This window comes from Malania oleifera, chromosome 7 (genome assembly GCF_029873635.1).
Source record: "Malania oleifera isolate guangnan ecotype guangnan chromosome 7, ASM2987363v1, whole genome shotgun sequence".
Classification (NCBI taxonomy): Eukaryota; Viridiplantae; Streptophyta; class Magnoliopsida; order Santalales; family Ximeniaceae; genus Malania; species Malania oleifera.
In genome coordinates this window covers 22173753-22187754 of record NC_080423.1, presented here as the reverse complement: position 1 = coordinate 22187754, position 14002 = coordinate 22173753, and the positions used below count along the sequence as shown (strand labels likewise).

The following is a 14002-nucleotide window of genomic DNA, read 5'->3' as shown; positions in this document are numbered from 1 at the left end:
ATTGTCAACGTGCTTAGCCTACTTGCCTCCCTCGCTAAGTACAACATGTCAACGGAGGATTTGTTAATGAATTACGTTTGCTTCAATATTTACTGCTTGGTTGCCACAGCTTTCATGAATTGATTATTATTTCCGCTGCTATCTGATCGAATGTTAATGAAAGTGCTTCGTGGATGAATGTTGGTAAACGATAGGCTGGCTAGTTAAGCAAAAGTGCTTTAGCTAGCGCCGCACGGCCCTTCACAACGGTGTGAAAAAGGTGGACCGTGACATTTGGTATCAGAGCCAAGGCTCAGTTACTACGAGAATTCAGTTACCTTCGTTGTGGGATTTTGGAAGCTTTGGTAATTGACCATGGCACCAAACACTGCTGAGAGACTTGGTGCACTGGAAGCACAGGTTGAAGAGACAACCAATAATATGGCCAACGAGATGGCCCAACTGAGGGGACTTGTTGATGAGGTGATGGGATCACAGCAACATCAAGCAAGTTTGACAAGTGAAATGTCAGAGGACTTTCACCACACTGTGGAAACTTTGCAGGCCCGGATGGTTGATCTGGATGCAAAGGTGAATCTGATGGTTCTTGCTATGGGGAACTCCAACACTCCGGGAGTCAGCAAGACCAAGGTGCCAGAACCCAGGACGTATGGGGGTGCCCGTGATGCTAAGGAGTTAGAGAACTTCTTGTTTGATATGGAACAGTATTTCTGCTGTTATCTGATTGAATGTTAATGAAAATGTTTCGTGGATGAATGTTGGTAAACGATAGGCTGGCTAGTTAAGCAAGAGTGCTTTAGCTAGCGCCGCACGGCCCTTCACAACGGTGTGAAAAAGGCGGACCGTGACATTTGCCTGTTCTGAGGCCATCCTCACAACGCGAAAGTACTGCTCCATGTACTTGGTTGGTGATGCCAAACTGTGGTGGCGTACCAAGTATAGAGAAATTGAAAATGGAAACTGTGTGATTGATAGTTGGGCAGACTTGAGGAGAGAGCTCAAGGCCCAATTCTTTCCTGAGAACGTTGAGTATAATGCAAGGAGAAAACTGAGAGATCTCAAGCATACGGGGTCAATCAGTGAATATGTGAAACAATTTTCGGCTTTAATGTTGGATATTCGGGATATGTCGGAGAAGGACAAGTTGTTCTATTTTCTAGAGGGGATGAAACTGTGGGCAAGAACTGAACTTCATAGGCAAAGGGTTCAAGACTTGTCAACTGCACAAGCGGCTGCAGAACGCTTGACAGACTACGCTGGTGATGAGACCGCTTCGTCCAAATGGTTTGGCGGAGAGGGAAACAGTGGAAAGTCTTTCAGGAATGGCAAACCCAAGAGTGGGGGAGCCGACCCTAAATCATCAACCTCACAGGAAGCTTCGTTGTCTCAAGGGTTCAACACACCCAATGGAAAGGGGAAGAGTAAAATTGAGTGTTTCTTGTGTCGAGGTCCTCATAGAGTTTTTGAGTGCCCTCACAAAGCATCACTTAATGCCTTACAGGCTTCCATTGTAGAACAGACAGTGGAAGACGATGGGGAAGAGGATGAGGCCCCGAGGGTGGGTTCAATGCGGTTAGTGAATGCATTGGAAAAGCAGGCAAAAACACCGAAAGTTACACGAGTAAAAGGGTTAATGTTTGTGGACTTGAGGATAAATGGGAAGAGTACTCGCGCTATGGTGGATACGGGAGCTACTCATAATTTTGTTTCGCAGTTGGAAGCAGGGAGACTCAACTTATCCTTAGAGAAGGATACAGGACGCGTGAAAGCAGTTAACTCTGTAGCCCAGCCTACTCTGGGAGTAGCCAAGCAAGTGGTTATAAAGCTTGGACAGTGGGAAGGTCATGTGAATTTTACAGCAGTGCCATTGGATGACTTTCCAGTCATTCTGGGAATGGAGTTCCTAAGGGGAATGAAGGCAGTGATGATGCCTTCGGCTGGTTCCCTATGCCTGATGGGAGATCACTCGTGCATGGTGCAAGCTATTGCAACGAAAGGAGACGATGGGAAGTTCCTTTCAGCCATGCAACTCAAGAAAGGTCTGAGGAAGGGAGAGTAGACATATCTAGCCACGGTGGTGGTAGATAAAGAAGTAGGCAAAGAGCTGGTGCCTACAACTATCCAAGCGGTGTTGGATGAGTACAAGGAGGCGATGCCAGATAAGTTACCTCACGAATTACCTCCACTACGGGGTGTGGAGCATGAGATCGAGTTGTTTCCAGTGGTGAAACCACTTGCAAAAGGGCCATATCGGATGGCGCTTCCAGAGTTGGCAGAATTGAGGAAGCAACTTGATGAATTATTGGAAGCGGGATATGTTCGCCCTTCCAAAGCACCATTTGGAGCACCGGTGCTATTTCAGAAGAAACACGATGGGAGCCTGCGAATGTGTGTAGACTACCGCGCGCTCAACAAGGTGGCAGTGCGCAACAAGTATCCTATTCCGTTGATTGTTGATTTATTGGATCAGTTGAGTCACGCCAAGTACTTCACTAAACTTGACTTGAGGTCATGTTACTATCAGGTGAGAATTGCTGATGGGGATGAACCGAAGACTACTTGTGTGACACGGTATGGGGCATATGAATTCTTGGTGATGCCGTTCGGGTTAACGAATGCACCTGCAACATTCTGCACCTTGATGAACCAGGTTTTCCGTGAATACCTTGACAAGTTTGTCGTGGTGTACCTGGATGATATCGTTGTCTACAGTTCCACTCTGGAGGAACATAAAGAGCATCTGCGGAAGGTGTTCGATAGGTTGAAGGGGAACAGTCTATATGTAAAGAAAGAGAAGTGCTTTTTCGCTCAGAAAAGCATCAAATTCCTTGGTTATGTGATTGACCAAGGTCATATCAGAATGGATATGGAGAAGGTAAGGGCAATTCAAGAATGGAAGATCCCAACAACAGTGAAAGAGTTGCGTTCCTTTCTTGGCCTTGCCAACTACTACCGGAAGTTCGTAGAGGGGTATTCACTGAGAACGGCCCCTATGACAGAACTACTAAAGAAGGGTCATGGGTGGAACTGGACAGAGGAGTGCCAGGGAGCCTTTGATGACTTGAAGGATGCCATGATGAGAGATCCGGTTCTGGCTCTTCCGGATGTCATGAAACCCTTCGAGGTACAGACAGATGCATCAGACTTCGCCCTTGGACGAGTCTTGGTACAGGAGGGACACCCTGTTGCGTACGAAAGCCGTAAGCTTAGTGAAGCGGAGCGGAAGTACACAGCTCAAGAGAAGGAGATGTTACCGGTGATATTTTATCTCCGTGTGTGGAGGCATTACTTACTTGGGGCAAGGTTTGTGGTGAAAACAGATAATTCAGGTGTTAGCCATTTCTTCACACAGCCAAAGTTGACACCCAAGCAAGGCCGATGGCAAGAATTCTTGGCAGAGTTTGATTTCTCATTTGAGCACAAGGCGGGGCGATTGAACCAAGTCGCGGATGCACTGAGTAGAAAGGCCGAACTGGCGGCCTTACAAATGGTAACACATATGACTTCAAGTACTGTTACCACAACGATGCGGGAGCGCATCAAAGAGAACTTAGCCAAAGATCCAGTTGCGCAGAACTTAATGAAACTTACCGAAGAAGGGAAGGCACGACAGTTTTGGATGGAAGATGGATTGCTGATAACCCATGGTAACCGGCTTTTGTGCCACGAGCAGGTGATCTGAGGAAGACATTGCTGAAGGAATGTCATGATACCATGTGGGCCGGACATCTAGGATGGCAGCGCACTTTGGCCTTACTAAAGCGGGGGTACTATTGGCCGCACGTGCTTGATGATGTGGTTGATTATACCCGAACTTGTCTCACTTGCCAACAAGACAAGGTTGATCGGAGTAAAACGGCTGGGCTGTTGGAGCCCTTACCAGTACCGTCCAAACCGTGGGAAAGTGTCTCATTGGACTTCATCACCAACCTGCCCAGAGTGGGAGACGCAAGGTCTATACTTGTTATTATAGACAGGTTTTCGAAGTATGGTACATTCATAGCCGCACCGAAGTACTGTTCGGCAGAGGAGACAGCACAGTTATTTTTTAAAAACATTGTGAAATATTGGGGTGTTCCCCACGACATTGTTAGTGACCGAGACTCAAGATTCACTGGCAACTTCTGGACAGAACTTTTCAGAATCCTCGGTTCACAACTAGAAATCTCTTTGAGTTATCACCCCCAGACAGATGGACAGACGGAGAGATTCAATGGGCTACTTGAAGAGTACTTGCGCCACTTTGTCAACGCCAACCAGAAGAATTGGGTGCAGCTACTCGATGTGGCTCAGTTATGTTTGAATGCCCAAAAGTGCTCCACAACCAACAAGAGTCCTTTTGAGCTTGTTACAGGCCAGCAGCCGTTGTTATCTCACACAGTGGATGAGCCGTACAGAGGAAAGAGTCCCAGGGCGTACGTCTTTACCAAAGAATGGAAACGAAATGCTGAGATTGCCTGAGCCTACCTTGAGAAAGCTACTAAGCGAATGAAGAAGTGGGCAGATTTGGGGAGAAGACCGCAGCACTTCAACGTAGGTGACTTGGTGCTTGTTAAGCTCAATCCTGAATAAGTCAGGTCACTACGAGGACGAGATAGGAGACTACTTCGCAAATATGAAGGACCAGTCCCCATCTTGGCCAAAGTTGGGAAGGTCTCCTACAAAATCGACCCTCCGACTTGGATGAAAGTGCATCTTGTGTTTCACGTCAGTTGCCTCAAGCCGTACAATGCCAACATTGACGATCTAAGCAGAAATCAGTCAGCCAGAGCAGAAGTGAGTACAGTGCAACCTGACAGACGTGAAGTTGAAGAAATCCTTGCAGACAGAGAGTTCAAATCCTCAAGGAAGAAGCGGCAGGAATTCTTAGTAAATTGGAAAGGCCTTGGTGATGAAGAAATTAGCTGGGTTTCGGCGGAAGACATGCAACCGTTCGTAGACGAAGTTGAAGTCTACCTAGCGTCAAAGTCTACGGGGACGTCGACCGCATAAGTGGGGGAGAATGTCACGAGCTAAGCTTGTTCAGGACATTATGCTTGCCTGTGACCGCTTGCCTCGTGTGTTTGGGATGGGTTTCCATCATGTAAATACTAGTGTAGGGTTATTTTCCAGTATTTATTTCATTGTAAGCCAAATAAGGCAGTATGACTCCTCGGTCACTTTGATGTTTCCTAGTGCCAGAGTGAGATTGGCCCAGAAAGCTCTTTAGGGGAGGGTGAGTGTTCATCAGTCATTGTAAAACTCACTAGCAATTGTCAACGTGCTTAGCCTACTTGCCTCCCTTGCTAAGTACAACATGTCAACGGAGGATTTGTTAATGAATTACGTTTGCGTCAATATTTACTGCTTGGTTGCCACGGCTTTCATGAATTGATTATTATTTCTGATGCTATCTGATCGAATGTTAATGAAAGTGCTTCGTGGATGAATGTTGGTAAACGATAGGCTGGCTAGTTAAGCAAAAGTGCTTTAGCTAGCGCCGCACGGCCCTTCACAACGGTGTGAAAAAGGCGGACCGTGACACAGTGCACAGCTGCAGGCGTTATTGCTGGAAGCAACTAGAAGCAAATGTAGGCAATAACAGGAAATAGAGTCATTGAACACCAAATGAAACCACCGGTAACTGATTCAAGATTGCAAGAGAAGCAATCAATCATGCACACACAGCATTAAAACAGTATCATCATGCAACAACCAGCCACTGAACAGCAGAACAACACCAGCAGTATACCTGAAACAGAGTATAATTGCTTCACATCAGCAAACCACCACAAGCACATGCAGCATCCTTGGTCCTGAACAGCCAAACCAAGATGGAAATTATCACCAAACGACTCTCAAACCAAGCAGAAAATTAGATTTGAGAACTAATAAGGAGAAGATAAGAAATAGAAACTAAAAATCAGCTTAGATAAACCAGATTTAGAGGATGTTAGTGCTTTGATACCATATTATAAAATTAGAGATGGAGCAGAGAAGAAGAGGAGAAGAGAAACAGAAGAAAAAAAAGAAGAAAGAAGAAAAAAGAGGCGGCAGTTTCCTCGAGCTTTATGTACAATCTAGATCTGCCCTCTTTTAAAAAAGACTTGATAACTAAAAGAACCCCGCTTACGCAACCTAGTTATGAAATTTACACATTCTCTTTAACATAGTACTTTGCAACATTTTATCATGATGTTGCAGGAACTGCAACAAGGCAGCAACTAACCAATTTGAACTGGTGATTGACTAATAAGTAATGAAAAATAAACCCTTTTAAAGATCTAATGTTTCCACCTTGTCAGAAAGCTCTAATGTTTCTCTCCTGCCAAATAAGTCATATAGTAGCACAAGGAACTTTATCCCAAAATTTGCCTTTTCTATCACATCATTGCCCTCTGCACGTGTTCAGCTCATCCATAGTTGAGCTGGCTTGCAGGCACAATATGCCAACAAAGCCTATACGAACTTGGAAAGATACCTAGTAAGAGGTCTAAGCAGAAGGAGCTAATTAGTTGATCCCTCTGACTTCTTGCAGAGGTTAAATGGAGAGACTAAGGAACAACAGAAAACACTAGAATAACTATGGAAGAATTAAAACTAACTGCGCAAAACTGGCAGAAAGGAAACTTGGAAACTGTAATACAAATCAACAGGAGAGTTAGGATACCCTGTAAATGGCTTTGGAGATTCCCTTTGGAGGTTGACTCTTTATGGCACATGGTTATTAAAAGCAAGTATGGTGTGCATAGGAATGGGTGGGATACTAGGGGTAGTGGTATGTGTTCTTATGCTAGACCTTGGAATTTATTTCTTAGGTAGCTCAGTTCTTTTTTCCTCTTACCTTGCTTTTGTTGTTGTATATTAAAATGTTGGAAAACATCTTTTTTATTATTTTCTAGATTTATAATTCTTACTTTGCGTATGGGAGCATGAAATTCGGATCTTGGACTTTAATTTGTGTGGATTATGTATAGAGCTTATTCTAAATCGACACAAAACTATCAAGCCCCAAAATCCATGATCCCAAATATTACCTTATATAATTTTTGGAAAATTGAAAAACAAGTTGTCTTTTTTGAAATCATTTTGAAATCTAGAAATAAAAAAAGAAAATTATTTTGCCCATTTAATGAACTCTTTATTTCTACCTTTTTAATAGAACCTTGAAAAACTAAAAAATAAGCTAAAATTTTTCTGATTCTTTAGAAAGCTTAAAAATGGAACCGGGAAAATGCTTTCCATTTTTAGTGGGCCCTAAAATTTATAGAAAATGCCTTTTCTCCCTTTTGAGGACAATTTTTTTTTTTTTTTAAATTCCATGACAGTCCAGTTCTCCCAATCTCAAGTTTGAAGATATTTCATCAAAATAGAGGCTTCGAAAATTTAATATAGCCTAAAATTACTCAAGTTAAAATACAATGAAAAGCTATTTATAAAAGAGGTCCTTAAGGCCTTTTATTCTTCCTTCAGGTGGGTTTTTTTTTTTCTTTTTGGGGGAGGGGGGGGGGGGGTGGGTGTATTTGGCTCAATTATGCTTTTATTTAAAAATATTTTGTAAACATATACTTATTGAAGAATAATTTGTTTTGCTACTTCACTTGCATCCGAAGTTTATAATTACTGTTGTTTCTTTTTATTAGCGAGTGCTTGCAGGCATGGGACATGATACATTTTTGTACATTGTTAGATAAGTTTTGGCCGGCCCTACCTAGTGGGACTTAAGGCTTGGTTTGTTGTTGTTGTTAGATTAGTTTTTGTTTACATGTTTTAATTCTTAAACAAGCAATAATGAATGTGCTCTTTCTAGGTTCATGATTTTGGATTTTTTCGTTATGATCCTGATGGAATACAATTTCTGAGTTATGAGGAGATACCTCTTGCCCCTGAGGCTGCTTGCGTTGGACTAGAAATCAGGGTGGTCGGTAATGATAGTGGGGAAAAGGTAACAGCATCATATTGTATTTGCACTTCACTTTGTGCGCCTCTGGATGCTGCTAAGATTCATAAAATTTGACATTTTGATTGTTTATAGTCGATTAATCTTTTCTATGATTTAGCTTTTGCATGGTTTTTCTGAACTGTGCTAGTTATCATTATCAGGTATGCCAGAGCTATTGGTGGTTTTAATTTTTTTTTTTTGTACTAAGAACCAATATATTTTTTAACGAATAAAGAAAATTAAAAAAAAAAGTCTTCTACTGATAAAAAAAGAAAATTCAAAAAAGAGAACAGGTACTTGTTTTTTTATAAGAAAAAGTAAAAGTTGGTGGAGTTTCTCTCTATTTTTTTTTGGTAGACAAAAAATTGCTGCTTTGAACAATATTCCAATTTGCTCATGGAATGGCATGGATTTCATTTGTTCCTTATTCATGCCATGCTTACCTACTGTGGGTGTTTCTTGGTGGCTAGTGGTTGCTTATGAGACTGATTTTTTATTATATGATTTGGCATTCCATGGTCAAGTACTCTCTTGTTGATTTAAATCTGAATTTACAGGTCTCTATTCTAGCTGGTACACTTGCTCGTTTGGATAGAGATGCTCCTCATTATAAGAAGTATGTATACTTTTATTTTATGTTTTTATTTTTTATTTTTTGTGGTTTTTAAAAGTTGAATACATGTATCATGACTATTTTGTTTAATTTAATTTTTTTTTTTTCATAAACAAAGAAATTATTAGAGAAGAAGAAGAAGAAAATTTGGGCATTCACCAAAAGATAGCCATAATCGAGCAAGAAGGTTTTTCTCTCCTTCTCCTTCCCGAACCCTTAAACATCAAAACTTCAAAATACAATGCCCCTCAAAAGAGGAAGAACAAACCCAGTTTTCTCCAAGAATACCGAACAATTTGCAAGAAGAAGAAGAAGAAGAAGAAATGCAAGAAGAAGAACAAACCTAGTTCTCTCCAAGAATATCAAACAATTTGCTCTGGAGTTTTCAAGACAAGTGACAATGTAAGAACAAATACAAACGACTCTCCCCACTTTTAAAGCATAGGACACATATATTGGGGATTGGGCAATAAAGACTTACTAGGTCTTTGTTTCTGAAGGAAGTCATTAGCATTAATTTTCTTAGTATCACTATCCACATAATGGCCATAATCTTTGAAGGAACTTTAGCGGTCGTTTGGTATCATTGTCAAATGTTATGAAAATGAAAATAGAAACAAAAGCTAAAAATTGAAAACCAACGACTTGTTTGGTTTATATTTCTAAAAATAAAAAAAATAAAAAATTGATTGAACAAATTCTTATTTTTGTCTTTGAATCAAATAGAAATTTTAAAAATATGATTAAAAATTTTTAAGAATAAAATTACAGAATAATGCAAATTAAAATACTATAATAAAAATAAAAATTATTATGGCTATTTTAATTTTTTGAAAATTTATGGAGATTTTTATTTTAACTATATTTTAAATTCATATGATCATTTTGTTTTATTTCAATTAAGAAGTATGCATAAAATGAATGATCTAATCCAAAAAAGTTAATTTGGATATCTTAATATTCTATCAATAGGTTGCAAAAACAACTAAAAAACATAAAATTTGGTTTTTAGTTTTTTGACAAACAGTCGAAAACTGAAAATGTAAACTAGTGACTCATGCAAAATGATTTCCCCTCTCTCTGTTTCACAAATCTCCCTAGGGTTTCAAATGTAGCCGGCGCTGTTCCGATGCTGCCCCAGCAGTGCTCTGACGCTGATCCTAGTTTGCAATGGTTTTCTCTTATGCAAAATATTTTTTTTTTTTATCTCTCATATTGATATCCTGCTCTGTCATGGTGCTGGTAGATTTCAATGGTGGGGGTTCATTTAGTTCATATTGAAGGATTCCCTTCGATCTGAGATTGGATAAAGTGGTTAAGGTGGTAGCTTTGTTCATTCTTGAGAAGAATTGGCTACACAATCAGCTGCTGCAACATGGTTCTTGCAGGGGTTTCCATCCCTTGAGGGAAGGTCAAGCAAGGGTGTTCGAAGATCTCAGGTAGGTTTTGCTGAATATTGAATGGTGACACATGCGACGAAGGCAGGTAAGTTCTTGGAATTAGGGCATGGTTGTAGAGGCAACAGATACTCTATATTTGTTCTTGAAGGGTCCAAAAGCGATGGGTGGCTTCGATTTGGGGAAGAATTTAGTGCTCTGGTAAGCCCTCTTCATCCTGCCACTAATGGTGTAGGGAGTAATGATATCTTTAAGAATCATTCATGGAGTTAGGTAGTTTCAGGTAATAGAGTTGATGCTGGTGCCCATGCGACTTCTAAGGCTAAGCCGGAGGTGGTGTGTGTTTGTTGTGTGGGGGAGATGCAAGAGTAGCTGAGTTCTGAGGTGGCTAAGGGTTTGAGTATTCCGGCAAGGATTCTGATTGAGGGGCTGAGTCTAGAGGCGGCCAGGGCTGCCTGCTTGGACAAAGGAGTGATGAAGATTATGGTAGAGGAAGAGGAGGATAAGAAGTGGGGTCGGCTGGGTCGATTAGTTATTGTATTGGACTTGGGCAAGTTAATGGATAAAGGAGGAGCCTCATTTTAATATGAAATGGGCTTATTATTTGAACATGCTCATTGTGTTCAAAGCCCAATTTTGGATTCCCATCCTAAAGGAAATGGTGATTGGGCCAATTATAGTGGGCAGGTCCAACACTCAAGACCCAATACGCTGGTGGAGAATATTGCGAAGAAGGATGTTCACCCATATGTAAATGAAGGTTCAAAATCTCTATCCCCCAAGATTCATGTGGAACAGATCATATTGTGGAGCAATTACAGGATTTCAATAGCTTGGTTTTGGAAGAGTCTCTTGACGATAAAGAGGAAATAATTAAAAGTGTTTTGAGTGGTTGAAGATTTTTGTTTTGTACAGGGGCATTTTGTAGAGGGGCAAGAGGGTGCTGCAGCAAAAGTTTGCAGAGGTGATGGTTTTTTGGGACAGAAATCTGATGCTTAGACCTTAAGGTAGAGGAATCTAAGGGTGCCAAGGTTCATATTCGTCGGAAGATTGTGCTGATGTGTGTGGAAATGAAAAAATTATCCAAAGAAAAGAGAAAGCACTCTGGCAAAGTAGTGCCAAATATTTTATAGAGGAATTTAAAAGGAGAGTTGAGTATTCTGGAAGACATATACGCTAACAAGACGGGCAATTCCTATGATGGGGTTAGCAAAAGAAAGGAGGGTACAACTTTTTTTTTTAAGGGGGGGGGGGGGGTTATCAGATAAAAAGGGACGGTCTTAGTGAGTTTTATTGCAATGGGGGTTTACTGTAGGATGAAATTAGGGAGCAATATGGACATGTTTCTAATTCAGTGACATTCTAGGGAACTTATCATATGTATATCTGTCCCCTTTGGAAGGTTTGAAGGGGGTTTCCATAGTTGATAGCTATGGTTTGTTTAATGATTTGTAGTGCAAGGACGGAATTTTACCAACACCCGTGCAGGAGATTTCAAGGAAGGATTGAAATGTTCAGGATCTTATGGATAAAATGGATTTAAAGTTTTGAAATCCTGGAGGAAATGAAGTGTGTTTTGATGGGTGTAAAAATAGAGCTAAAAAGGGTGAAAGGGAGTTAGCTATAATTTGAAGCATTCTGTGAATTATGAAGGAAAAGGATTGAAGAGGGGGTTCCTTGGTATTTGTTAATTTTTTATCTTTGTATTTTGTTTTATTTTATTTTGATGGAGTGGATTTCTTATCCTCCTTCATTGTAACTTATCTTTCTCTATATAATATAACTTCTTTTATTATCCCCCCAAGAAAAAAAGCTGGCAATATAAAGAAACACACTTTCATAATTTGTTTCTTCACTACATAGAAACGAAATGGAAAACAAGAATGATACCAAATAGACTCTTAGCTTTCCAAATGAAAGAGTGTCCTTCAAGAAAATTCCTTAGAAGATTCTAAAGCCTGAACGCTTTTGCCATTCCCCAACTAAAGTCGTAAAGAATAAAGCACATTTATCAAAGGGGCAAGCTTGTGGGTCTCTCACTTCACAAAATGAAAATTCCCAGAGCACCTACTCTTGTGAGAAATAGAAACAGAGATGGGGTGTCATGGGAAGAAGATACATGAAAAGATGAGGATGCAAAAGAGCCAAAGGAGCGTCCCCAATCAAATGATCCTCCCTAAAATGTATTCTCTTCCTATGACCAAAGCTATAACGGACCTTAGGGAAAAAGTAGTGAGAATTCCAAGAAACAAATGTTAAAGGCTTGATATATGTTGTTGGCCCACAACCTAATAGCTTAAGCTTTTAGGTAAAATGGTAATCTAACATGGTATCAAAGCTGGTTACGAGGAGATCATGGGTTGTAGTCTCGTTGCCTGCATTTATTGTGTGAAGTTTAAAATTTATTATACTCCTTGTAATGAGTGTTACTTTCTGTTTGTTTATCTCTCCATGTGCCCTTGGGCTGCACGTGCGGGGGAGTGTTAAAGTCTTGGTATATATTGTTGGCCCACCTAACAACTTAAGCTTTTCGGTAAAGTGATAATCTAACAAGTAACAACAAATGTCCATTGATTTGACTTTGTAGTATTAACGCCGACTTGAGCATCCCACTTGTTTTATATAAGGCCAAATTTACTACGGATTACCCTGTACCATTCCATTTTCAATTTTGAAAAAAGATCCATACCCAAGTTCCATAGCTTCGAATCGGCTATCTCGTTCATGGTTTTAAATTGTGGTTGCTGGTAACATTGCATAACGGTTGTGGTGTCACAAGATGTGGAAGATGTGGGTGTTATGTAATGGGAAGTGGGCGTAACGGCCGTAAATTTTTTTCATGCATGCATAACCATGCCAAAATTGAAGAAAAAGCATGAAATCCATTAATACATGGTTTTCAATGAATTTTGACTGCTTTTATTCAAACTAAAAATATTTTTAAATAGCAATATGATTTTTATATTAATTTTAGTGTGTTGTTTTCAAGAAAAAGTCATATTTGTTTTTATAGTTTGCGCTACTTTAATGGGTAAAAAATGTAGAAATGTAATTGGAATGGAGAATCAGTTAATTAGAGATATAAATTTTTTAAAAATGAATCTATATACACATACATGAATTTGAAAAATGATTAGCATCAATAGTTCAATTCATGAATACAATATTGCAAAACAACACGTCACTAGCTAAAAGAATGATGTGGATGCTCTTCATAATCTACATCAATTTTTTGAGATTGGGATTGTGAATTATCTCCCCACCCTTGTGGAAATACATAGCTGAATAAATCCATGTTCACGTCATTTCTTTTTTTGCTCTTGAAGTTCTACTGGTGGTGAAAATCCAACAAATATTGAAACTATCTTCAATTTCCTATTGGCTTGTCCTCATTGTATGCATTGAGAATTATCTCCCCACCCTTGTGGAAATACATAGCTGAATAAACCCATGTTCACGTCATTTTGTTATTACTTTTGAAAATCTACTGGTGATGAAAATCCAACAAATTTTGAAGCTATCTTAAATTTCCTATCGACTTCTCCTCATTGTTTGACTTAACTTTAACCTCATGTTGTAATGCATGAACGCAAGTTTTGTAGTCTCTCATGTACTTTAGTCTATTTCTTGTTTTTGTGTGGATGACATGGTTTTAAATAAAGGCCGCGACCGTTACGTAACACCGTTATGTAAAGGTTTTTTGGGTTACCGATACCGTTACACACCGCGAAATCGGTGGGAAGAAAAATCACGGCCGTAACGACCATTACGGACCGCAACCGTTACGTAAAGGCCGCTACAGCCGTTACGTAACCGCTATAGGATTGTTACACCAAAAAAATATTTTCTTTTTTACTTTTTCTTATCACTTTTTCTCTCTCTTTCACATATCATTCTCAATATACCAAGTGGCAAGAGGGGGAAAAGATTATAATGAGGATGACAATGATACAAAATTTACTATTTCTTTAAATACTCACAATAGATGCATTAATTAACAATTTCAAAATATTAACTTGTTAGGGAAATTTTTTTTTTAATAATATTAGTAATGTGATATTTATTTTCTTT

General features: G+C 39.8%; 1 protein-coding gene across 4 annotated transcripts in view; it reads left to right on the top strand.

Annotated features, from left to right (window-relative positions):
- LOC131160351 (protease Do-like 7) overlaps positions 1-14002 on the top strand; it is a 133915-nt gene that overhangs the window by 17008 nt on the left and 102905 nt on the right. For all 4 annotated transcript variants that reach the window (XR_009138015.1, XR_009138014.1, XM_058115964.1 and 1 more), the window contains 2 exons: positions 7790-7924; positions 8479-8537. Coding sequence is in view for 2 of the 4 variants with exons in the window: in XM_058115964.1 (XP_057971947.1) it covers positions 7790-7924; positions 8479-8537 (194 nt within the window). In the remaining 2 variants the exon portion in view is untranslated. The remainder of the gene's footprint in view (positions 1-7789; positions 7925-8478; positions 8538-14002) is intronic.